The following is a 27,977-nucleotide window of genomic DNA, read 5'->3' on the forward strand; positions in this document are numbered from 1 at the left end:
ACTATGCTAAACTAAAAAACTGTGTGTTTAGATTGGAATTCTTTAAATGTTTTAATTTCAAATAAGAAAAAAAATCAAAAAAGTATAAATTTTAAGGAATTTTATCTATTTTTTTTCTTCTATAGAGTATAGAACTAAAAATTAGACAATTTTACATTTCTGACATTTATTTTTTTATACTGAATCTCTTAAAATAAAAATGCTATTTCAAAATACCATTATTTAAAAATTTGACTTGAGATATTGGTTTAAGGAAAATATGATCAGTGAATTTTATAAAAAGCACTGGTAAGATGAATTACAGTATAATGCAGTATACAGTACAGCTTTATATTAAATTGTAATTACAGTAATTCACAAAAGTGTTGATACACTTATGACTTTCAATGAAATAAGACTATCCATTAATTAAAATGAATGTTTCAGAATGTATATTTAATGATAAAAAATGTGTTCTAATCTTAACAAAACTGAAATATTTTAAAAACAAAGGAAAAGTTTATTTTTCAGGAATCAGTCATCAAAAAGTGACAAAAACTTTATCCCACAAAAGTCATCATACACTTTTAAAGAAAAAACTCAGTCTATTAGTAATCTAATTTTTCGTTAAATTAACATTTAGCGGAGTTTACTTTATCATCTACAATAGCTTTTAAAGGTTGAAAATACGTGTAACTAGTTTTTTTTTGTCAGGTGAAATTCGTGCAGAATATTTTTTTAAAATTTTTACAGAAACTTTTACAACACTCAATTGCAAATTTATGAATTTTTCCACAAAATTTATGATTTTAATCTCTGATTTAAAGTCCTTCTTTTAAGCATTTTATCACATATTGTACAGTTCAATTGAATACAGTAAACTAATTTAACATATTCATTACTGATTTACCTCTTATGAAGACAAATAATCAAATTTGGTCTATTTTATTACGACTACAAGTCATTTTTAAATGATAAAATAAAACATTACGGAGTTAACAAGCAGAAATTAGAATATAATTTTGCTATTATATTTTTTATACTAAATTGCTAATAAAGAAATGAAAAACTTAATGAAAAATAATTAAATAAAAAAATCAATTGACGATAATTTTAATTCTAAGATCCAAAACATTTAAATGTACGATGACTTTCGTGATGTAACATTTTTGTTAATATTTGATTAAAAAATTAACTTTTGTTTTGTTTTTAAAATATTCCGTGCATTTTTGCTAAGAATAGATTATACATCTTATTATCAAAAACCCATTGTGAAATATTCATTTTAATTATTGAATTTTTATTACCTATTTCAATATAAGTTATAAGTGAGTGAGCACTTTTGGGAGCCACTGTAATTATTAAAAATTATTGATATATAATCACCTGAAACGGTTTTCTTTTCCTTAATGAAAATATATTAAACAATACTTATCCAAGCTTTTATTGGTTATTCTGATTTTGTCATTTTGTAGCTACACTTTGAGCAAATACTACTTAAAGTAACACATTAAATCCAATAAAAAAAATTTAAATTATTCAATAAAAACAATATATTCTGCTAGCTAAACATATTATTGTCTCCACGTCTTAATTTTTTAAAAATTAATGTTGTACCAGAACATTAAAAAATAATGAAAAAATATCCTGTAAGAAAATTAATTTTTTTTCAAGATATGTTTAAAAAAATGACATTTTGAATAAGATATTTTATAATACAGACACTTTTCTTGTACACATCCTACACTTTATAAGAAAAAAGGAAAAAAACACAAACCTGGAAATTTTAAGATTTTTACCTGGAAAACCTGGAAAAATCAGGGAAATTTGAAATCTGTTTTGAGTGGCCACCCTGAATGAAGTATCTTTCTTAATTTCAAATGAATGTCTTTTTTGTTTATTTATACAAATGCTTCTAACAGGTGGGCTGAAAAGTTCGTAGGCTGACACATCGATGGGGCTACTATTATTAAATACATATGATTTCTAGTTAGTTCTAACCTTCGAAAGACACGTGTATAAATTTGACAGCAGTCGGACAATTAGTTTGTGAGATATCGTATTTTTAATGAAGCAACTTTTGTTAGTTTAAAAGCAATGGATAAAAAGGAATTTCTTGTGTTTATAAAGCATTGCTTTTTAGCGAAACAAATACTCTTGAAGTCAAGGCTAGGCTTGAGAAACATTATTCGGACTCTGTACCAGGAAAATCAACCATTCAGAAGTGGTTTGCTAAGTTTAAACGAGGCAAAATGAGCACCGACGACGATGCACACAGTGGACGCCCCAAAGAGGCTGTTACCGACGAAAACATCAAAAAAGTCCACAAAATAATTTTAGATTACCGTAAAGTGAAGTTGATCAAAATATCTGAGACTCTAAAGATATCAAAGGAACGTGTTGGACATATCGTGAATGAATATTTGGGTACGCGAAAGCTGTAGGCAAAGTGGGTGCCGCATGAGCTCGCAATCGACCATAAACAACAACGAATTGACGATTCTGAGCTGTGTTTGAAGCTGTTTAATCGTAATGAACCCGAATTGATGCGTCGATATGTGACAATGGGTGAAACATGGCTCCATAATTTCACACTGGAGTTCAATCGACCGTCAGCCGAGTGAACTGCACGAGAAGAACCAACTTCAAACCGTGGAAAGACGCAACAGTCAGCTGGCAAAGTTACAGCATCAGTATTTTGGGATACTCATGGTATAATATTCATTGACTATCTTGAAAAGGGAAAAATCATCAACAGCGACTATTACATAGCGTTATTGGAGCGTTTGAACTACGAAATCGCAGAGAAACGGCCCCATTTGAAGAAGAAGAAAGTGCTGTTTCATCAAGACAATGCACCGTGTCACAAGTCAATGAAAACGATGGCAAAATTATATGAATTGGGCTTCGAATTGCTTCCGCATCCACCGTATTCTCCAGATCTGGTCCCCAGCTATTTTTTCCTGTTCTTAGACCTCAAGAGAATACTCGCTGGATAGAAATTTAGCGCCGATGAAGAAGTAATCACCGAAGCTAAGGCCTATTTTGAGGCTAAAGATAAATCGTACTATAAAAATGGTATCGAAAAATTATATGACAGCTATAATCATTGTATCGCCCTTGAAGGAAACTATATTGAATAACAAAACGAAATTTTATCAAAGAAATTCTTTTTTCTATGTTAGCCTACGAACTTTTCAGCCCAACTGTTAAGTTAAGACGAATACAAATGTTTCTCTTAGTTTTTTGTAAATGCTCCATTTGTTACTCATCAATTATTTTCAGGCCATTTGAAATCTTAAATTATTGATTATTAAAGTAGTGTAATAAATTAATAAATTTGTTATTTTTTATTTTAATTTTATAATGTGCAGTAAAATGTAATTCAAATTTCTTCCTGTATTCTTCCTAACGTGAAAGTTTCCACTACTTTATGCATCTTTCATATTTTTAAGTTTGGGTGACCACAGAACAGAAGAATTAGGAACAAGAAATATCAGAGAATGTGATTAATTTGATCTTTAATAAAATAATTTGATCTTTCATATCATTTTATTTTCCCTGAATAATTCCTTTTAGCATTTCAATTAAATTTTCTGAGGTAACCTATAAGTCCGTATTTTATTTTTATTTTTAAAGTTCTCTTTTAAAAGTTTCTTTAAAAAGCTGTTTTTGACAATTATTTATAATGAACAGTATTAATATAATTATATCAGTCCTATCAGACCTGATATCCTGATAAAATTGATTAATGAAACAAAATGTAGAAAATGTGATAAAATGAAGTACATTAAATTTGAAACTTAATTTAATTTTTAATAATTTTTTTTTCATTTAGAGGCGTTGATAATTTTGAACATTTACTAATATTTCAANATATAATTATATCAGTCCTATCAGACCCGATATCCTGATAAAATTGATTAATGAAACAAAATGAAGTACATTAAATTTGAAACTTAATTTAATTTTTAATAATTTTTTTTTCATTTAGAGGCGTTGATAATTTTGAACATTTATTAATATTTCAAAAAGTTGATTTGCACAGTGAACAACTTATGAATAAACAGTATAAAAACATTAAACAAAAATTGACTTATAAAAATTAAGTTTTGGCTTTATTGCTTTGATATACAAATTTTGAAAATTTAATTAATACTTAAAAAGAGAAAAGGGTATTTTTCTGCATTACTTAATGAGAACTTTGCATTGTTCTTATATTTATACCTATTAGGAAATGAGGAAAGCCATAAATTTAGCACATTAGCTATAGATCTTAAACAAAGTAGCAACAATGAGGGACCATTGTATATAGTAATTCAGAAATAAAAGGGTCTGTATGCTAGAGGGGACAGCTACCATATTATATTTTTTGTGACCAGTAAAAACTTGAACTATTCCAGGTTATTATTTTAATTGGTCCCAAACTTAAGTTTCTCCCTGAAATTGTTTTGGTTCTAATTTTGATATTTAATGAAATAACTTATAGGTTAAGTAAGTCAATTTGCATCAAGATTCGAGTTTATCTCAAAAATTTCGTAACGAGTGAAAATACTCGTAAATAGGGTTCTTAGCTATCTTGGTATTGATTTTCCTGATAAAAAATATATTCTCCTAATTGCCTTTATTATTAGCTTATTGTATTGATATTCCAGATTTTTGTGTCTCAAATCTGCATAGGATAGTTTCTTTTCTTTTTTTAATATTCACAATTATTGATTTATCTTTCTTCCCATTTTAAAAATGATTAATTCCTATCATATCATAGAATTTTAATCACAGATTTCAGTAATCATATCATAGAATTTTCATCACAGATTTCAGTAATCATATCATAGAATTTTCATCACTGATTTCAGCAATCATATCATAGAATTCTTTTTAATGACGAATAAACTAAATTCCACTAAATTACACAACTGTAATCTGGCATATTCCCTGTAAAATTAATTGTAATACACTATAATGCAACTCCGCTTTAAAACTATATCATTAGAGAGGTTTTAAACTAGATTATAAATTTTAAATTTAATATTAGTATGAAGACTTTTAATAAATTGATAGATTATTTAAAAATTATTAAGTGTTCAATGCTTTATTGATAAAATTATGCTGGAATCTTTTAAATTTTTCTGTTAAGTTAACCTTTCTATTTTAAATTTCACTCAAAAATTATTGAGGAATGAATTTAGTCTCTATAATTTTTATTTGATAACACTATGAGTACGAGCAGTATTCCTTATATGTGTTTTAGCTCTGATTATTTTAAATATTTTTTAATGCTTAATATCTTATATTCTTTTATGTTGTAGTTTAGTATGTGAAACAATTTTTATATTTAATTATTAAAAATTTTTGAAAAGAGCAAATAGCTTAAGAATTAAGTTATTAAAATAATTGATTAAAGACTTATTTACTTAATAATCTTTCCTCTCCTTATGTATATCATGTTTTTTTTTCCTGAGAACAGGTGATGGTCTGTGTGAAAAAAATTTAGAACATTGTGCCGAGAGGCTGTATTGGGGAAAGTTTCGAACAAGGTATTAAAATGATTAGTTTTTCTTTATTTTTAACATAACTTTTATTTCAGGTTTCGAAATGATTGCTTTTTCGGATGACTTATTAACAAATCAGGAGGTTTTGAAGAAGTTGTCTTCCACTGTAAATTGTGCTTTAGACGAAGCTGCGGTTATCCTTAGTCGAATGAGACCATGGTAGGTTGCATTTGTTAATAAACATGCATTCATGCGAGGGTTCGGACAATGCTGTTTCGTTTAAAGACAGTTTTGTTATCGTGAATCAAATTGGCTGATTTGTTTTTTCATTCTTAACAGCATGCTTGTAATTATTTTAATATATTTAAACAAATAATGAATGTGTCAGGACATTTAATTGATAGGATACTACATGCCAACTAACGAGTTTAACTGGAAGACTTAATCATTTATTTGATTGTGAAAAAAATATTTAAATAGATTTTTTCATGGTCCGGTTATTTAATTTTAAATATTATCGCTTTAAAGTTAATAACTATTTTACTTTAATTTACAAACTACATGCTGAAGTCAAATTATTCCTGGCTTAATTTTTTAAACGTTTTATGTCCGGAAACTGATTTAATTTTTTTAAAACGCTTTATTATACCTTATGAAACTGGTTGTGAGCTTGCGTTCATTCTATGCTTTACAGTTTGTTTGTCCCCATGTTTTTTTTTTTAAACTGTAAGTATTGTTCAGAATATATCTTTCTTAAACCTCATCATTTATACATATATATTTAACTCAAGATAACTAAGGAATTGTTTCATAGACTACTATCTTTTTTCAGTTTTGGGTTACTTTAACATTTTAAGTTTCAAATATTTATAACTTTCAACTTCCATCTATAATTTTAAAAAATGTAAGTCTTTCCCATCATCCACATTAAATTGCTTTGGATAATATATATAAATGTATAAAATAAAAATTTTCAAATTGTAGTCTATGAATCAAATGATTAGTTAAAGAGTAACTTATATTCAAGTTCAGTTATCTAGGATCAATATGCTTCTCAGACCTCTCATACATCCTTCTACACTGGAAAACTTTTTTAATTTCTCATTAATAATGTTTGATCTAATAATAACAGCGTTTGTATTCCATGTAATTTTTGTGCTTGTTTACAATGCTTGTAATGTATATTTGCATTTTATTTTTTTAGTAGCTGTGAAATTTGTGTGAAGTCTTGTGTTTTTGTCAAAAGAGTGATTGTGAGAATTTTTTTTCATAAATGCTTACTAAACCAGTGAATTTTCTGTGTTTAAATTTTTTATGCGAAATTAATATCAATAAAAGAAATGCATTTATTCTTGCTCAATAATATAAATTGCTTGTTATTGTAGCTCAGTAGAATAAACTAACTTAAAACGTTGACTTAAAATGCTAAGCGTAAAATCAAAATGCTATTAAGTATCTGAAAATAGTTTATTAATTATTTGTTAATTTCACTTTAGGTAAAATGATATGTCTGTCAAACTTAATGTTTAGGAAAACTAATGACTTAGAAACAGAATTTATTTTTTACAGACTATCCCACCACTCTCTGTTATGCTTTTCATTAACTTTTTTCTTCTTTCGTATATGCTTTTAGATATTGTTTGATTAAAGCACTGTTCTAGAAAGTGATAATTTTTTTAATTGTTTAAATATATTTATCTCAGCTTTTGTAGCTTTTCTTTAAGTGGAAAGGGGTTCTGGCGATTTTATTTTTCTTAAAAAGACAGCAAGGTACACCACAGAACAATGAAATCCTCTGCAGAAAAATTTTCATTTAGAGGTGAACTATTAAGATCTGTATCCTTGCAGAATAACTTATAACCATAGCACAATAAAAATTTTATATAGTGTTAATAGTTTTTATTTTTTTTATGTTGACAATTACAATTATATATTTTTTGCAGTTTGTAAAATAAAATTATTTGACATTTAAGATAATGGAAGTTTCTTATTAATTCTTGATAATACCCTCAAAACATTTGTCATTATGGAATTCTTGTTACAGTACATTGAGTATATTACCAATATTGACTTAGTCAGTTGTTGGCAGAAGTGAGTTATTAAGTCTTTATATGTCTGTCCCCTTTTTTTTTCAAAAAAAATGTCATCTGGTCTCATGTCAATATAGCATTGGTATGTTGCTAACGGCTATGGGTATTAGATTCAGCTCCCTCTTTTCCTCAAAAGATTACACATGGTTAAATGACTAACACATAATCTTTTACTAGATATTGACTTGGTCACTTTTTCCTGTTCTGTCACAATATGTCTGTGCATTTCTTGGTGATTTTAAACAATTGTCTCTAGTTAAATTATTTTATTAGCGTTAGACACCATTCTTAACTTTTCTTCCTATAACCGAGTTTTTTTTTTTTTTTAAAAATCTTTTTTCAATTAAATCTTGTCTAAATTCTTGTCTTATCTTTTCTAATCTTTATTCAGTTTGTAAAATAATGTGTAGAATTTTTCCTGAAGTATATAAATTATATATAATATAATTATTAATTATAATATGAAATGATATGTTATAAATTTTTATGTAAAACTGTATTTGAGACAGGTGGTGCAACTTTTAGAGACATTGTATACACACTTTAGTATGGCAATTATGCTGTAAATCTCCAAGGCAGCATTAAAAAAAAGGGGGATGGATTTTTTTAAATATAATTTTATTTAATTTGTGTCATTGTAATTTTTTAACTCAGGATATATTCCTGATGCCTTTCTAATATTTCTCAAATAGGCATATAACAATTTATTTTAGTTAAGTTAGTTTTTTAATTAAATTTGTTAGTTAGGTAACTTTATATTTCTATTGCCTTTTAATCTCCCCAGTGCACTATTTCTAAGTTGACAAATCCTATCTACCAAAAAATATGTTATATATGCAACACAAAAAAGGTGACATTTCAGTTTAAATGTATTGTGTTGTCTTAACCTACTTTTATTTTGATTATGCATTTTAAAATGATTAATTTTTAATATAAAAATAATGCATTTTTATATTTTGTCTATTTTTACGCATGTATTAATTACTCCAACTCCATGCTGAATTTTTAACTGTAATGAAAGCATACTTAATGGTTCACTATTTTAAATATTATGCTAGATAAGAAATATAATCATGTCGTCTATCTATATCACGCATTGGTTTTTTACCAATGTCACTCTGTAAAAATTAAAGTTAATTTGCATATAACACCTACTTCAATCCTACCTAAACTCCATTTTTCTCCCCCTCCTATAAAAGAGTAAAGGAGAAAAATAGAATAAGTTCATTATGCTTTTCCTTCAATGTATAGTATTTTCAACAATAGACAATTATGTTATTTATTTAATTTATTTTGTAGTATATTTAAAATACAATTTTAGTGTGAAATGAAAAATAATAAATATTGATAAATGAACATCACTTTAGTTCTACACTTGCTGAAGCTTGCAGTCATGGTGATATTACAACTGTAAAAAAGCTGCTCAGTGAAGGCAAGAATATTAATGAAGTGACTGAAGAAGGTGAAAGTCTATTGTCGTTAGCATGTTCTTCTGGCTATTATGAACTTGCTCAGGTAAATTTTTATTTCATTTTGGCTTAACCTGTTCTGTCTTTTATTCTATTTTAAGCATGGACAATACGAGAGCCGCATATGGGTCTGTTACGCTAAATTGTCCATCTCAAGGGATAATTTTATCTTTCTATTTCAACTTTCATTTGTAATTGCTTGCATAAAAAATGCAAAATAAAATTAAATTTTGAGGGAACAATAGAAAAACCATGTAAGAAATGTATTTGAAATCACCAGTAAAGATAATTTCACCAAGATGTAATTTTGGTCTTTTATTAGAATAACTAGTCTATGGCTTGTATGATGTAATTTTGGTCTTGTATTAGAATAACAAGTCTATGGCTTGTATAAACACAAGTCAGGTCCTTCATCATTATGTTGTCCAGTGCATGAACAGTTTACAAGACAATGATAAAATAAAACAAAACAAAGAATAATGATATTTTTATGCTTTATGACATCAGATAGATTTTCGAATTGAGGATATTTTGCACAGTAAGCTGAAAGTTCATTTGAATCTACAAATGTTTGTAAAATTGGTGCAGTTTATATAACTGTGTTTTATCTAGAATATATAGTGACATTTTTCACAGTATAGCAAATTTGGCACTTGACCACTAAACTCTACAATTCAATTTTAAATATAAGGTACCCCAATCTTTAATTGAAATAGTTTTTTTTTTTTTAAGAAATTAATTTTTTATATTTTTGTGAGAAAAAATTCATTACAAAATTTATGTATGAAGTATTTTAAAAGGAGTGCACTTGGAAATAAAAAGTAATCATATATTTGTTGTGTGGAAATTAAACTCGTAAGTCCTATTTGCTGCCTCATCGTGGCGCATGGATGCCACTAGGTGGAATGGACAAAGTACGTCGGAAGTTATATCCTGGTAGGGCCATCCGAGATTTGAAGGCCATTCCATTATGCCCAGCTAAAGCATATAGGCAAAGGAGCTAATCAGTCTTCTTTCTTCTGGTCTTTTGAACTGAAAACACTGCCCTCCTCTTATCTTCATGAGTTCATGATCAGTCTTGCAGATCATATTCTTAGTTGTATGAATCTAGAACTCAGACTTATCCTTACACGCACATTTGGTGCTTGAATTTGATCTAGCTGGTGCTGGATTGAGAAGAATTGACAAAACCTATGATTAAAAATTAAAAAAAAAAAAAATTGCTGTTATCAGTATTTTTAAAGCATTTATATAAGATCACAAGTTAATCTTTATTTAACTCAGCTTTCAATAGTTTCCAATTTTGCCAAAATTTGTTTTCTTCAAGCATATACTAAATCTTAGATATAAGACACCAATGGTTGTCCTCTTAGTTTGCTTGATATTATCTGTCATTAATTGGATAAGCTTTTTTGTTTTATAATTTCTTTATTTATATTTTAATAATAAATAATTTATATTATTAGTTACTGCTTGCGATGAAAGCTAATGTGGAGGATAGAGGTTTGAAAGACATGACACCTTTAATGGAGGCTGCAAATGCTGGACATCTAGATATAGTTAAACTACTAATTCAGCATGGGGCTGATGTTAATGCCCAAACATCTCAAGGTTCTAATTTTAATTCATTGTTTCTTAAATACGTAAATACTGTTCAGTAGTAGGTAATAACACATGCATATGTATTTCAGAGAAAAAATTGAAAAGTTCCAAAGTAAAAAATCAAGAAATCAACATGAAAGCTCAGCAGGAGATGCATGGTGCTATGCCACCTATAGTTTGTCCGGAAGGTAATACGCCGCTGATGTTTGCATGTGCAGCAGGCCATGAAGATATTGTGAGGGTTTTACTTGATGCTGGTGCTAGAGTGGAAGATCACAATGAAAATGGTCATACACCTTTAATGGAGGCTGCCAGTGCTGGTCATGTAGAAGTTGCAAAACTTCTGGTTGAAAGAGGGGCTAGCATAAATACACATTCTAATGAGTTTAAGGAAAGCGCTCTCACTTTGGCCTGTTACAAAGGTTTGCTGTTTCTTATTTATTCAGTTTTATAATTAGATATTAATACATTAGAGATTTTAATGTTACTGAAATGTGAAATGCATTTCAGTACATAGACAGACATATACATTTCATACATAGAAATGTATAGTAGAACCTCCAAAATCATAAGTCAATTTTAAAAAATCAATGGAATCAACCGTTTAGATTTACATGCAGCTATCTACAAATAATTTTTTCACATTGGTAGCAAAGGAGTACAGCTATCTAGAGAAACTTTTTAGTCAGAGCTCTTCCTAGGAATAAAAAAAGTCAGGGCACTTTCTCACAGAAAAGGGCACTCACTTAACACTGTAAAAATTAATTAAATTGTGTAATATTATGTAATAACTGAATTTGATCCTCAATAATTTTTAACTTAACCCTTTTTATTTTATATATATATATATATATCTCAAAAGTAATTCTAAAACATCATAAACAAATATTTTGTAGTTTATAAAAATTATGTTAAAAGACAATCTCTGAGCAAAAATTTTTTTCATAAAAAAGTAAACTGAAGAAAAATTTGCTAATTGATAAACAACTTGAAAGCTTTTTTTATAATTCAATCTGAAAATTATGAAGAAATAAACATATAAAAGTGCATTTTTTTAAAAAAAATATTTATTTAAAAAATAATTTAAAATAACTTAAAATAACTTAAAACATTCATTAATATACTCCTTGAAAAAAAGAGAAACTTTTGAAAATTTAACCAATTAAGAATAACCCTAACAAATAAATATTTGCAATAGTAATCAGAATTAAACCTATAATCACATATAATTTTACCTGTCTGTAATTATTATTTAAACAGTGAGTTATTAATTTTTAAAAATGGAATATGAGTAAAAAGGCAGTTCTTTTAAGGGATAGCGCTTATTTTCACAAAAAGGACACATTTATAGGGATCAAAGGTCAGATAGGACAGGTCGCCCTATTTAAAACATTGTGTTAGTAATGTAAGTACTACTTTATGAGTACCACTATCAAGGTAAAAATACTAGGGAGCTTGAGCCTTGCTCTCTCTTACTTGCCAACTAAATTTTCAGTTGGTAACCCCAGTGGCTGATAGATTCCAATGACTTCATAGTCACTTTTTTTTTGAAACCTAATTAGTTGGTGTCTGATCCTTTTAATTTAATTGCCACTTTGCAAAAAAATTTTTTATATGGATTAAATTTGATTAAAAATAAATAAATCCATATTAGAAATAATCTTTGGCTATAAAAAGTTAATTCAACAATAAAAGTAATATAAATATGTGTCAAAACTTAATTGAACTTACTGACAAAATTCATTTAATGAATACATTACAACTTTTCATTCACCTTAATTTTACCACCACAAATTGATAGATTCTGAAGGATCAAAATTTTGAATGGTGACAGTGATCATTTTAATGAAAATTCTGTTTTCCAGAGTCTCTTTCTAAGTTTAAGTAATTTTTATCATTAAACTATTTTTCAAAGATATCAACGGCAAAAAGTTACCTGTTTATTTTAAGTCTCCAATTTTTTGTGTTGACTCGCCACGTGGTGAGTCGTTACTTTTAGGTCTATTGCTAAGCAATAAAACTGCTCAGGTCTTTTTAGAACACTTTGCTTGCTTTCTCCTTAGTTGTTTAATACTCCAATTTTTATAATTAATATTTTTTATTGATGATTTTCATTATATTAGAGGCTACACTTTCTGCTCTTTATTGCCTGCCAATCCTCGCATGAATATTTATGAATGAATAACTGTTCATGTTGCTTCGCTTGCTTGTTTAACCTGCTAAAAGACTGACTATTGAAAAGCAAAATATTGGAGTGGATTAATATTCACTCTTAAGGAACCACAATTTATTTACTCGAAAATATGTTGAAAAATTTAGTTGGACTTATTGTTTATAACTTTGGAGAACATAACTGTAGAAAAATTATAATTTTTCTTCTAATATATTTTTTTAAATGAAATCACACAGTATTAAAAATATCCTTGATTTTGGCATAAAATAACTCAAAAACTAATGTTCTCTTGTTTAAATTATAAAAAATTTATTCAAATGCAAATTATTTTCTAATTCAGCATTTGTATTTCTCCTATTTATTTTTAGAATGAACATTTTGATTATGTATATTGTTGTATTTTTAATTTTGCTAAATAACTTGAAGTTTAGTTGAAAGAAATACTAAATGTTTACTGTCTTTTAACTGGGACTTGTTAGCTGTGGGTGATTAAATTTTTTATTTGGATCAGCTGTTTTTTTTGTTTTTCACCTTATTTTATGAAGTTAATCATTTTAATGTATGTCTTAAATTATCTATTTTGCAGCTCGATTAAAGTTCATTTCTTTCTACAGGTCATTTAGAAATGGTTAGGTTCCTTTTGGCAGCTGGTGCTGACCGTGAGCACAAGACTGACGAAATGCACACAGCATTGATGGAGGCATCGATGGATGGGCACGTGGAAGTTGCTCGTCTATTGTTAGATTCTGGCGCGCAGGTTCGTTATGAAGTTCATTATTAGCTAAGTTAATGTGCTATCTAAGACAAATGAGGCAACTTAACTTTCTGCACTTGTTAGTAAAGTATATTTATTTGCATACGTATTTGCTCCATTTGACCTTACTACTATTATTCCTATAATTTCATTATTTATCAATAAGTAATAATGCAAGTTTTGACCTTTAACAATGTTTTAAAATTTTGTGATTTGTAAGGTAGAAAATTAGCTACAAAAAATATTTTGAAAAATAAATAAATGCGAATTTTGCATTTTTTGAATATTTTTTAATAATTAATCCTAATATTGAACTTGCAGATCATTTTAACTTGATAATTTTTTTTCTTCACACAACTTCTTTGAAAATTTACCATCACATAAATTTAAATGTAATCGTATCTGTATTTTGTAAATTTAATATATTTGTTTCACACTAGTAGTGTAAACTTTTAAATTTAATGAGACTAAGATTAGACAATTAAATGTCTACTTTGAAAGTACAAGATCTACGAACTGTTGCACAGATAATCCATACTGTATATATTGGCTTAAACCAACTAAGAATGCTAGAATTTAGTTATGGCCAGTTAAAGTTTAGTTATTCTGTCTTGTATTAGTAACTATGGATAATTGAAACTTATGGGTAGCTCATCGAATTAACTTGATTTAATGTTTATAGTTTCCTTTTCTGATATTAATTTTTATGATGATTAAATTTTATGATGAGCAAAATAATTGCGTTTTTTAGGTTAACATGCCTGCTGACAGTTTTGAATCACCATTGACCTTAGCTGCTTGTGGTGGTCATGTCGAGCTTGCAATGTTGCTTCTCGATAGAGGGGCAAACATTGAAGAAGTTAATGACGAAGGTTATACACCATTAATGGAAGCAGCTAGAGAAGGACATGAAGAGATGGTTGCTTTACTTCTAAGTCAAGGTGAGTCATAGAAAAACAGTTCTTAATAAGAAAAAAAAATACAGTTGAACTTTGATCCAACGTTCTTTTTCCGTAGGTCTATTCTTGTTTTAATGGCCCCGTAACAAATGTTACTCTTATTATGTTTTTTTTTTAATATCGTGTTCATGGACAATTAAATGGCCTTGTGTGCCTTCAAAACTGCATCCGCTAGCTCCAATACATCATTACTGTAGAGGATCTCACGAAGTTCTGACCATATCCAGTTGTAAAACATATGGGTAAGGGCTGGGCACTCGAGACTGTGATCTGGGGTAAGTTGGATATCGGTGCAGTTCTTGCAGGGAATATAAGTTCTTATTTTGTAGGGAAGAATTTTCATCCCTTTAAAGTGGTTTGTTCTTAGTCTTGTAATTATTGATGTTAAGATTCTGGAACAATCAAAGTCGGTAATGAGGGGTTTCCTGAAGGAATGGGGCAGAAGTCTGTGTCTTGCAACTGCATTTGCGTCTGCAAGCGTGATGGTGGTGCAAGGTTGGTCGGCACCTCTGCCTGCCTTGGCCAAGGAATCCGCACACTCGTTTCCCTCAGTATTCACGTGCGCCGGTATCCATTGCAGCAAGCAGGATTTCCCATTGCCGTGCAAGCGTTCAAGTAGGACATTTATAGCAGAGATGACGTTGATTTCACCGTTGTTGATTGCCTCTAAGGCAATCAACAACGCTTTTGAGTCAGAGAAGATTACCAATCCCTCAGTTGGGTCTGAAATCTCCTGATTGGCCATATAAAATGTGAGTGCCTCCTTAATCGCATGAAGTTCACTGGTGAAGTTTGAAGCAATAAAGCCTGAGTTGATTTTATGCATATATTTTATCTCCATTTGGAAGAAGGAAGAGGATGCCAGCACCTTCTTTGTTGAGGGTTTTATCAGATGAGCCATCCGTATATACATTTGCTAAGTTACCCTGGAAGAACTTCTCTATCGTCTCAAGCCTTTTTGTCTTAATGTAAGTGGGTCTTCTTTTTTCGAGCATGGTTGTAGGAGGTTCAGATTAATCTTCGTTTCCTTTGGTAACTTTCTGGGAAAAAGAGGCTCCTGCAAAAAGTCCAGGGTAGAATATTCGAACTTTATTTGGCTCCTGATGTCTCTATCAAGTTGGAGCATTGAAGATCTTTTAAGCCTTTTCGTACCTTTCCATTCATTGAACACTCTGGTGGAGACATGATCATTATTGTAGCAATTTAGTTTGTTGGTGAACTTAATAGTGTCCAGATTATACCTGCACTCCAGAGGAGGCAGGCCGCATTCCTGTTCGGCTTTTTTGTTGTTAGTTGAAGAGACTGCGCCGATAATAATTTTTGTTGTGCGATGTCTTATTATGTTAACACCTATTAAGTTTGTTTTTTTTGGAACTGACAGAATCTTTGCACCTAGACAATTTTCCGACATTTGAAAAAAAAAGTTTTGAGAGAAGGTGTTAAAATGGACAAATTTAACCAAGGTCACTTCTGGATGTTTTTAATGTGATGCAAAGGTAAAAGTGTGTGGCGGTTAAAAGAGAAAATGGGTCATTTACACTGAAAAGGTATAAATAGACTAAAAAAATTTCTTAAATTTAAATAATTAAAAAAGCGATAAAAATTACATAAATGCCTTTATTTATTTTTGTTATAAGTCCTTATAATAATGGTCAAGTTTTCTATTTTATTTTTTACAAGATTTAAAATATTTTAAATTCTGCCTTGTCCACGGAGGAGATGTAATAGTCAACGGAGGAGACATTTTATGTTATAAAATATAAAATGTCAATGAAGACTAATTCATTAATTATTGGGNATTATGTTTTATATTGTTTAATATTCATATTAACATGTTTTGTATTCATATTTAATTGTTTTGTATTTATAATCAAATGTTTTGCATAGATTTCTGTATTTAACTAAATTGTTTTATGTAGTAAGTGCATGTACATAAATGTTGAAAATTTTTGTTAGCAAGATTTCATATGCATATTATATTTATATCCTTCTATATTCTACAAACTCCTGAACTTATATCTACATATGTATATGAAGAACTAAACGTCCCTTAGATGGTAAAATTTTATCTTATGGCCTGGTGATGATGAGAGAACTCCCTACCTTACTTCACCAAAGGGAAAGTTTTTCTTCCTTTGCTTTCCCCTATGTATCGGGAAAGGCAAAGTCTGGTGGTTGGAGGAGTTTGTAAGATTTCAATTCCGTAAGATTATTAACTCTTCATTTTAATAAACAGAGACAGAAATAATTTATAACACTTATGGAATTAAGCGCGCCTATCTTGGCGAGTGGGGGCCATTTTTGGGAGAGGAGATGTGGAGTTGGGTTGAAGAAGTTGAAATGAGAACACAGACTTTTGAACGTTCTCTCGCTCGAGATTTTTATATATTATTTCATGTGTTGAATATGTGTGTGTGTGTATTTGTTTGTGTTGTGGAAACGAAGAGTTTGAATAAATAATAGTTTCCAACCTGGACTATTTATTTGTGCCACACATTACACTAGGTAAAACTACAAAAATGATTAAAATAACATTTAAATTGTTTAACAGGCATTAAAAATTATTTTGTGCTACAGACGTGGGGACGTCCACGGAGGGGATTTTGAAGTCATGTTTATTAAAAAATAGGAATGAAATATTAAATACATTTAGCAGAAATGCATATGATTTGTTAGTTAAGAATTTCACGAAAAATGATAAAGAAAAATATTAAGAAATCTGCTGTATTTCCTAATATTTATTACTAAGGGACTTAAAAAAATCACCTTTTTGTGAGAATGACCCAAATAATTTTCTTTTTTTTTTTTGGGCAGAGTTTTTTTTGTTTGTTTTTAAGTTGCAACTAAAAGGAAAAAACAAATTTATACTGTTGAAGAAAGAATTCACATATCATTGAAGAAGTAGAAAAGCATTTATTTGAGAAAAAGACTAAAACATTTAAACTATTTGCCATTAAATTCTATAATTTCTAAAATAAAAAAAGATTAAATAAGGAAGCAGGTTGAGAAATATGGAACTTTTGCACAAAAAAAAGAAGAAAAAAAAACTGGTTAAGAATAAACATACTTCTTCTTCCTTCCTTATCCCCAAAGTTAGCAGGGCTAAACAATATCCATGAAACTCATAACCCGGAGGAAGTCGACCACCAAAAGTGGGTTATTCAGAATGTCCCCTTTGTCTAGACCAAGACAGTCCAGGATATGTTGGGGAGAAGCCTGCATGTTGTGGCACCTGGGTCAGTTTGGGTAGGTTTTAACACTACCCTCGAAAGAAAGGGACTTAAGGTGGCTGCTGATAAGCCTGGTAAGTGCCGTCTGTTCCTTGCGATTGCACCGAATGTTGAGTGCACCTCCTGGATGGGTGCTCTTGTACCAGTGATGTTTAGGGGGTATGAGCCAGGAAACATTGACTTCTTTTTTCTTTTTTGATGCCAGTTCCATGAAGGTGAGTGAACTTGGACTCATCAAAGTTTCTTCTGTCCCCTCCTTAGCCAGTGTGTCGGCGATGTCATTGCCCAGTACCCCAACGTGAGAAGGGATCCATTGGAGGTGGACTTCACGCAATCGTGAGAGGGTTTTAAGTTTGTGCAGGATTGAAGCTCCTGTTTTGTCACTCATCTTCCTCCAATGCGATAAATACTGTATGGAACTGAGACTGTCAGAGAGAATCCAGAATAAACATACTAAGATATAGAAACTCTTCTGTACTAGTATCAGCAAGTTCGAGGATCATAAATTCCAATTGATGGAATGATTCTTCAAGGAAAAGCCTTAGAAATCGCTGCTCTGAAAGTTATGAAACGTTTCACAGTGTGTAATATATGGATTTGATGCTTTAAAGAGTGACATGGGTTAAAATTTAAGAAATTGTGTTGTGAAAGTAGATCTGTTGATCATAGTGTTATTGGTTGTCTAGTTTACTGGTATTAATTCAAGGATATAAAACTCATGACATTTATATTGCAGTTAATATTGGCCTTTTTTACTAATACTTGTCATACTGTACTCTGGTACTGAAAGGTGAAGCTTGTCACGGAGGCAAAAATTCTAAAGGAAGAGTTTTATTATTACAAATAGTGATGGGAGTGATAAAAAAACGCTGATTTTAATCGGAAAGTTGGTAAAACCGAGATGTTTTCAAAGCATCAGAAGCTTAGCAGTGACTTATCATTCTAATTCAAAAGCATGGACGGCAAATAGATTTTTTTCTCTCAATTCCTGACTGATTTTGACCATTTAATTGGGGAAAAAAGAAATATTATATTAATTGACAACTGTTCAGCACATTCTTGTTGTTAGTCAACCCCATAGGAAACCCTACATCAGGTCCAAAAGACATAGTCGCCTGAGAGCATCGTAAATCTTTTTCTGCTCAACCAACAGAGGCACCTAAACAATTAAGAAGGTAAGCAGGACTAGGGGGAAGGGAACAGAAGCAAGGAGAAAAAAAAACTTTCTAAAAAAACTTTCCCCATTCTAAAACTTCATCGCACTTTATTGATGCTTTTTCCTTAAGAAATGTAAGTCATTTTCTTACCCCTAATTGCACTAACCTGTTTCAATCGTTTGAATCAACAGCTTGAACGGAATTTGAAATCGAAATAGTTTTAAAAATTTTTTTTCCCCTACCAATTCAGAAAAAGTGTCTGCTTTGTAAAGATTAAAAACGCTTTAGCGTACTGTTCCTTTCTTGTTCAGTTAAGAGTGTTTGCATTTCGAAGAAGTTACATAATTATTTATTCATAGTAGATTCACAGAGAGTTAAAAGAAAGGCATCCTTTTAGTAGGAGTGTCTGCAATGTGAGGTTCCATTGTACAAGTGATTAAAAGAATACTTTTAATTTTAGGTGCCGATATCAATGCTCAGACTGAAGAAACACAAGAGACTGCTTTAACATTAGCTTGTTGTGGTGGCTTTTTAGACGTTGCTGATTTCCTTATCAAGGCCTCAGCAGATATTGAATTAGGGGCTAGCACACCACTAATGGAAGCTGCACAAGAAGGACACATCGAGTTGGTTAGATACCTAATTACAGCCGGCAAGTTTCAACTATCTATCCTCTTTTTTCGAATCGTTGTTACTACAATAAAATTAGTGTGTACTGAATTTCAATTTTGTTTGTAGGTGCTAATGTTAATGCGACAACAGCTACAGGTGACACTGCATTGACTTATGCTTGTGAAAATGGCCACACAGATGTAGCTGATATGTTACTTCAAGCTCATGCAAAATTAGTGAGTATTCATAAACTCAGTAAAAGGAAAATACTGCTTGAAAACTTTTTCTGCGGCAATATTCGTTTGTAAGTCTGAAACTTTTCTAGTCAAAATTTTAAAATCAATATTTAACTTCTATCCCGGTTTTTCTTTTCTATCAATATGGATTAGAAAAAGAAAAAGCTGAATTAGTTTCATACTTGAAAAGTTTTGTTATTATGAAAAATTGCTTTGAAAAATGTATAGAATGTCAAAATTGCTTTGAGTTTACCTTAAATTTTTTACTGTATAGATCATTTTTTTTTTATTTAGATAATATTTATTCCAAAAATTAGGTATGAATATAAAAAATTTCATGGTATGGGTTTGAACATGAAAAATTTATAAAAAGTTTCATTCAAAGGAAGTTATTTTTTGAATTATTTATTTTCAATATGTTTAAAAAGTTCACTTTAGCAAAACTCATGTAACAAAGTTTTAATGGAGAAATTACAATTAGGGGTAATTTTTTTATTATTATTTATTTTTTGGCTTTTATATTGCTAACTACTCAATTGAAGTAAATCTAGTAGACTGATTGTAATCTAGCAAACTTTTTGTTAAAAGTCTTTTTAATCTATTGATTAAGTATGTCCATATATAGTATTAAATCTAGTTTTTCTTATTATCTAAAGTTAGTGCTTACCCTGTTAGCAGAATTAATGTGAACTGGTAGCAGATATTGCAGATTTATTTTTACCTTGCAGACGAAAAAAAATTGAAACGTACAAATATTTAATCGTGGGCTCTGCAGATAACTCTTTATTTTTCAATGGTGTTCCAGATCTGCAGATTTTTGAAATTGTGGTTCTTACCTGTTATTTATGTATTTTAGCTGTTTTCAAATATTAGTGCATATTGAACTAACAATACTTCTTTCATATTTGTATAATATCAAGCTTAATAATTGAATTATATCTTAATGCATATACTTTTTATTTCCATTTAGGAACATGAATCTGAAGGAGGCCGTACACCTCTAATGAAAGCTGCTAGAGCAGGTCACCTGTGTACAGTGCAGTTTTTGATATCCAAAGGTGCCAATGTCAATAAGCAGACCGCTAATAATGACCATAATCCTCTATCTCTGGCTTGTGCTGGTGGCCACATTTCTATTGTTGAGCTTCTTCTGGCTCATGGAGCTGACCCAACTCATAAGCTTAAGGTAAATTATTAGTTTTTATGTCAGTTTCTTTTAGTTTGTCCCACTGACAACAATTATTAAAGCCATTTATTAACCTGATAGCAAAGTCTGTAACAACCATAAAGTATTATAAAGTTTAAAATGTGTAGAAGCTAAAAGAACAGGGAATAAACAATGAGAAAAAGCAGAAATCTGCCTCATCCTTGATCATATTCAAAAAATTAATATGGGAATTTTGTATTTTTTAAACTTGTTTATCTTGTTTAACATTAATAACATCTTGTTAACAAAATAACATTTCAAAGAATAAACACATTTACAAGTGTAAATGTGTTTATTCTTTGAAATGTTATTTTTCTACCATTTTTCCTTTTTTTTTTTTAAGTTTTGGAGAGTTTATTTTTTTTTCTCTTTTAAAATTATAATTTGCGTTCGATAAGACATCGATAAACAACACTTTTTAGCTGATCGAGAAAATCTGGAAATTCTGATACCCGGAATAGCGATGGTCCCAACATCCTGGATAATTGGTTCTCTACTATATACAGCAAATTTGGACTTACAGGTCTCTGAAACTAGCTTACTGTTTTCGCGACAAAGAAGACTTATTTTATTAGTTCTTCATTAAAGAAATAAATTTCTCAGTTAAGAAATTTTTAAATTTTTCGTTTCAGAAATGATTAATTTTGCACTGAATGTTTGTTGACCTTTCTTTTTTTAAAAACTTTTCAATCAAATTTTCTTTGTATATGTAATAAATAAGTATGTTATTTTAATACTCAGGATTTTATTCAACAATGTTCTCATTTGGATAAAAATTACTGTATGCTTTGTTTTTAATTTATTGATTGTAAATTTTTAGGACAACTCTACAATGTTGATTGAAGCTTCAAAAGGAGGTCATACTGCTGTTGTGCAATTATTGCTAGATTATCCCAATAATATGACTTCACCTCCTCCACCTCCTGATGTATCGCAGATTCCTACTTCACCTCTTGAAAATTCTGAGGTAAAATTATCATTCTCTTTTATAAATTATAATGTTAATATAAAAAATTGTATTTTATGTGATTTACATAGGATTTATCATATATTATTAAAAATTTACTAGTATGGACAAAAGATTTATTAATGTGGAATATATATAATAATTTATCATATATTAATCAAGATAGACTAATATGGATCAAAATCCACTACTAATTTTTCACATCTTTGAGATTATGTTTAATGATTATATTAAGTTAGATGTTCAGAATGCGTTCAAAATTCATTGAATTTTTTTTTAATTCAAATATTTTTATTGATCATGTATAGCATTATTTTCTCAGCACTTTTTCTCTTTTGGGACTATATGAAAATTTAAATTCAGTAACTTTATTTAGGCTCTAGATTGAAATCTGTAAACTTAGAGTGCTTTTAAAACTTCCAAACGCTCAACCCCTATGCAAATGTGCATTGAAATTTTCTTACTATTCACTACTTCTACATCGCTGCCAACTATTCCGGTTAGACTGTATTTGTTCAGATTTTTTAGCCTTGTTTCGAAAATATGATTTTAGATCAAAATGTTCAGATTTTTCAGTATTTTAGTGCCTTTTTATTCCCTATACTGATTTTCTTTCAACCCAGGGCTGATCTTGAAACTAGACACAGGGCATGATTTCTCTGTGAATATCGCAGGAGCTAATTTTTTCTCTGACTTTCGTGAATCAGAACTTTATAATCCGATGAAATTTTGAAACTTTAGCTAAATCCTGTTAACGAGGTATTGATTCTTTTGGTTTGGCAGGTTTTCACCATTTTGAATGTTTGGAACTGCGCTGCAATCTGCTAACATGGCAACTTTTGTATCAGTCCTCAATTTTCATATTTACCTGATTTAAAAGTTTCGACTCATATTTACGCAATCTAAAGATCAATGCATTGTGATTCACATTTACACAAATTGAAAGCTCAATATTGCAATTTATATTTTCGCATTTTTGAAATGCAATATCTTGATCCATATTCATACGATTTCAAAATCCAATATCACGATTTTCGGTAAGAAGATAGTTTTTAATTGAATTAGTTACTTTAAAGGTGTGATATTCTTCATTAGTAAGTAATTTAAGTTGAAAGTTAGTTCAAAAAATTATGTCAAATGTGAAACATGTATGCTTTATTAATAGATATCTTAATTTTGATTTTTTGCACATTAAATTTTCAAGGTTTTGCACTTTCTGTCACAATTAATTGGTTTATTGTACTTTGTGTTCCTATTTTCGTTTTTAATAAGTTGACAGCTATGATGTTTTGTTGAATAACTTGGAGAAAACCAATGTTTTGATGTAGGAAAGTCTGCAACTTTGAAAAAAACTAGAGCTATCACCTAAATGGTTAAATTTGGTAGCAATCTAGAGAGTATCAAAGAAAACTTGTTTAGAAATTTAGCATCTTCAAAACTAGTTTTCTACTTCTTTTTTTTTTTTTAACTATGCCCCTTTACTTAATGGCCGAATTCCGTGAATCAAAGAAAATGAGTGCTTTTTCAGTTGTTTAAATTTAAAAAGTTCATTTCATGTAGTTTGTGAATAATTTTTCTAAAGACTAAAGATATCTCCTGAGGTTCCATTGNTTTTTTTTAACTATGCCCCTTTACTTAATGGCCGAATTCCGTGAATCAAATAAAATGAGTGCTTTTTCAGTTGTTAAAATTTAAAAAGTTCATTTCATGTAGTTTGTGAATAATTTTTCTAAAGACTAAAGATATCTCCTATATCTTTTTGAGTAAAAAAACAATTAAATGATAAATGAATTTGTAATATATGTTATATACTGTGCTGATAATACAGGTTCAATTTAGGTAGACAGGTAAATCCATTAGGAATGTTCTTTAAATGCTAAATTTAAAATTGTTATTTAAGATATAAATCTTTATTATAGTTTGTTTCGTATTATAGAATCATTTTAGTATTGAAAAAAAGAATTATCCAAATAAGAATCATGTCACATAGAAACTATAAGGGAACAATCATAGTTCCATGTGACATCATTAAAGCTCACGATGTCACATGGAACTGGGATTATTCGAAAAGTCAATAGTAGAGAATACTTATGAATTGAAAATTGAAGCACTCACCATTAGTTCTGTGTGATTAATTTATTTATGTTTAGTAGTTACATTGAATTGATTTTTCAGTTCAAAGCAAGATTTTGAAAATATTTTTAAAAATACTTTGCAGGCACCCAGAGTTCCGCCACATGGAATTCCAATGTTCTGCCCTCAAGACTCTGAAGCTACAACTATAGCAAATAATTCATATTTAGCTAATGTGCAAGCTGGTAATAGAATTTTTTTTTTTTTAATATTTGAAAGTGTATTTCTAAATTTAATGTTTATTCTTTTTTAATCGTCCTAATTTTCATTTTAATTATATTTATATCTATGTTCTCCATAGACACTAAGAGCAAATAAATATTCATACACACTCAATATGTGATGTAAAAATGATTAAATGGTTTCCAATCAAAATAAGATGAACTTAAGTATTGAGAAATCACCTATGTTCATATAATCTAATAATCTAATCATGGGTCTACATATTACTTTATTCAATTTATTACACGAGTAAAATTTATGAATTTGTGGTATAAATATTTCATAAAATGTTGTTGTGTATGCAATTTCAGTTTTAAGAGTACTAGGCATATTATGGATGAAAGTTTCTGCTTACACGGGTATGTACACTCCGGGAATATCAGGAATTCTGAATTCCCATAGTGAATGCTGAAATTTATGAATTTGTGGTATAAATATTTCATAAAATGTTGAGTTGTGTATGCAGTTTCAGTTTTAAGAGTACTAGGCATATTATGGATGAAAGTTTCTGCTTACACAGGGTATGTACACTCCGAGAATATCAGGAATTCTGGGAAAAGGAAATAGGTTTTTTAAGGAGTTATGGGAAAACTGAATTTTTCTTTCTTTTAAGGTTGCACAAAATAAACATTAAAAATTATTAAAATCAATGACTTAATAGACAATTACGTTGTAGGTTACCAACTCCACATTTTATGACTGACTTGCTATTTCTAGTTTCATCTCTCACCTTCCGAAATCTAGCCAAAGAATTCAACTGAATGGAGGGGCGAACTTAAAATTGCCTTTTCCTCAAAAGTATATTTTGTTATCCTTTTTTGTTTCCCCCCCTTTTAACGTCAATCCAATCCATCATCATTGCGTCTCTGCAAATCTGATTATCATATCGTCATAAAACTCACTAATATTTAATTTCCCATAGCAAGCTGATGAGTGGAAATTTCATGTCTAGTTGTATGTTGTTACGAAATTCTTAAAACATAATTTTCTTTAGCTATTACTTTTTTATTCTTTCTGAAAAATAAAATTTTAAGTTTCTCTTTTAAAATGCAGAGCTATTAAAAAATCATATTTTCATATTTACTAATTTTATTTTGTGATATTTTTATAGCAATGAACAAGAATATAAAGAAAATAGTCCGGTTCAGAGTTGATAAATATTCATGTAAAAATTTATATGTTAAACGTTGAAGCTAAAAAGCAATTTGGTAAATGAACTATAGGATTTCAAATCTTTCAGTTAAAACATTTGCTGCTACCATGATGGTTAAAAGATGGAGTTTCAAAAATAGGGTTAGGGGCTTTGCATTGTTTGGTTAATGTGTACTGTGATCCGCATAAAATTTATTCCATTTTTCTTCTTTTTTTGCAAAGCTTATTATTTTACATAATTTCTTAAATTTAACATTCTTTTCTTTATCTCATGCTTTGTTTCTGCCCATCTTTTTAAATGATATTTGTTTGTGTGCTTAACTGGTTTGTGAATTGACCTAATTTAATCTTTTTCTGTTCTAGTTCCCCGCATTCAAGACCTGTTGCGTGAGTCTTTACCAACCACGACACAAGCTATACCAAAACGGAAGACTGCTGAAAGAAAAACTACCCTAGTTAAAAATAATGAGGCCCCCTCCTCCTCGTTTTGTGAAAATGCTCAAAGGTACCATTATCGGAATAAAAGTAATGCAGCTGCTCAAGCCAATTCTTCATCAATCCAAGCAGAAACTAATTCTAAATGCATAATGGAAAATGAGCTGAGTTCAATAGGGGGAGGGGGAAATATTGATACCATTGAGGAGACTGAATTAAAACCTAGCGAAAGACTCGAAAACTGTATAAATGCAATGATGAAGAAGGCTGAAATGTTACATCCTTGTCCAAGTGAGCAAATAGTACAGAAGCAGCAAATTCTTGAGGAACTTCAAAGGGTTGAAAGAGAACTCCAAGAAAAAGCTCAAGCTCAACTCTTACTAACTCAGCATCATCAAAATTTGCACCCAATAGGTGCTACTATCATTGGTGCACCTTTAACAGCTGTAACCAGTAACTCTGTGAATTCATTCACAGCTGTTCCTGGTTCCCGTACCCAGCAACTTTTAATTAATAGCGGAACTGTAGTAGACTTTGAATCATTAGCTTCTCTTACAGATATCTCTTCTGTTTCAAGTCAGTTAGGTTTAAATCTTCAATCCACTACTGCAACAACTAGTGTTCCTTTTTCACCCGCAGCTCTTCATGCTCAACAGTTACTGTACCAAAATCAGCAAAAAGCTCTCCAACAACAACTATCCAATGCGACTACAACCACGACACCAGCTGCTGAGTATTGTAAAGCCAGAGTTGGCAAACCAGTAAAGCAAGTTAAAAACAATATCCCTAAACAAATGCAGCAACAGGTACCTCTGCAGTCACAGCCTAACCAAATAGGACCAAATGAAATAAAGTCTGAATCTGAGACAAATTTGGTAGAGGATATGGAAAAAATGAACTTGAGAAATATTGTTTTGAATGAGCAGCAACAGCAGCAAATTCAGTTACAACAGCAGTTGCTTCACCAGCATACACAACAGCAGTTTGTTCTCTCTGAATTCACTCAGAATCTTACCCTTAAAGGCACTCAGTATTGTGAAGGTGCCATTGCAGGAATAATGCATGCCATGGGAGGAATTAAACTAACATCAGATAGTACCCAGACTCATGCTATTCCAATGTACGACCCGGTGACTGTTGGGAAAGCTCTTCTACAACAACAGCAGCAGCATTTAGTTCAACACCAGCAACTAACGCAAGTCATTCAACAAGAATCTAAAAGACAGCAGCAACAATTACAACAACAGCAAACTCTCCAACAACAGCAGCAGAATCTACAGCTACAACAGCAGCAGCAACACTTTGAAAAAAATATTAAGCTGATCAAAGCTAAAACCAACCAAGTACAACAGCATTCTCTGTTGCATGTAAACCCTTCTCCTTTAGCTACCCTAGTTCAAGCAACTCAAAGTCATCCGAATTTAAAGCAACAGCTTACTTCTCATTGTGGGGGAGAAGCTTGCACTCTTGTTGGAAACATTCCTATTGACGGGTCTGGTTTTTTGGCATTAAGTGGAACTACTACTCCAGCTTTTCCTGTATCTATAGCAGTACAGCCTGTTAGTCATACCCTTCCAATAACAACTAGTTGTGGTGAACCTTTTCCTCATAATTTCCAGTTCACTAGTGACAGCAGTGGATTGATGGTTGCAGCACCTGCCAGAACTCTTCACGATACCTTAGGAGAAATCATGTCTGGTAGGTTTTGTTTAATTTTATTTCAATTTATTCTATGAACCATTAATTTATTCTATCCTCTATCTATTTCAGCATGTCACAACTTGTTGGCAACGTCTGTTAGACGCTGCAATATAGCGATACATAATTAAATAACATGTCTTTGAATATTGTTTCTTTTCTATCAAAACCATTTAATCAAAAAATTTTAGATCAATCTAAAATATATATAAAAAAATAATTAAAAAATCTATAAAAAAATAATTAAAAAATCTATAAAAAAATAATTATAAAAAAACTGCTTTTATAACATTAAAATAATGTAGATAGACTTAACCGTTTAAATGCCAAATTATGAAGTGGGTGGAATTGTTATAAATCCTTCTAAATAATCAACAAATTTTAGCAAAAGGAAATCTGTTACATAA

General features: G+C 30.0%; 1 protein-coding gene across 2 annotated transcripts in view; it reads left to right on the plus strand.

Moving 5' to 3' along the window:
- Positions 1-27,977, plus strand: part of LOC107440435 (multiple ankyrin repeats single KH domain) — a 75,944-nt gene that overhangs the window by 7,822 nt on the left and 40,145 nt on the right. Inside the window, exons 2-13 of one of the 2 annotated variants that reach the window (XM_043049254.2) lie at positions 5,352-5,693; positions 8,932-9,079; positions 10,500-10,644; positions 10,725-11,057; positions 13,423-13,565; positions 14,314-14,503; positions 19,369-19,560; positions 19,647-19,756; positions 20,727-20,942; positions 21,784-21,930; positions 24,149-24,248; positions 25,801-27,570. In XM_043049254.2, the coding sequence (XP_042905188.1) occupies positions 5,578-5,693; positions 8,932-9,079; positions 10,500-10,644; positions 10,725-11,057; positions 13,423-13,565; positions 14,314-14,503; positions 19,369-19,560; positions 19,647-19,756; positions 20,727-20,942; positions 21,784-21,930; positions 24,149-24,248; positions 25,801-27,570 (3,610 nt within the window). In that variant the 5' untranslated portion in view covers positions 5,352-5,577. Of the gene's footprint in view, positions 1-5,351; positions 5,694-8,931; positions 9,080-10,499; positions 10,645-10,724; positions 11,058-13,422; positions 13,566-14,313; positions 14,504-19,368; positions 19,561-19,646; positions 19,825-20,726; positions 20,943-21,783; positions 21,931-24,148; positions 24,249-25,800; positions 27,571-27,977 lie in introns of those variants that run through there. The other variant, XM_071182114.1, reaches the window with a different exon arrangement.

The sequence above is a fragment of the Parasteatoda tepidariorum genome, chromosome 6 (genome assembly GCF_043381705.1).
Source record: "Parasteatoda tepidariorum isolate YZ-2023 chromosome 6, CAS_Ptep_4.0, whole genome shotgun sequence".
NCBI classification, from domain to species: Eukaryota; Metazoa; Arthropoda; class Arachnida; order Araneae; family Theridiidae; genus Parasteatoda; species Parasteatoda tepidariorum.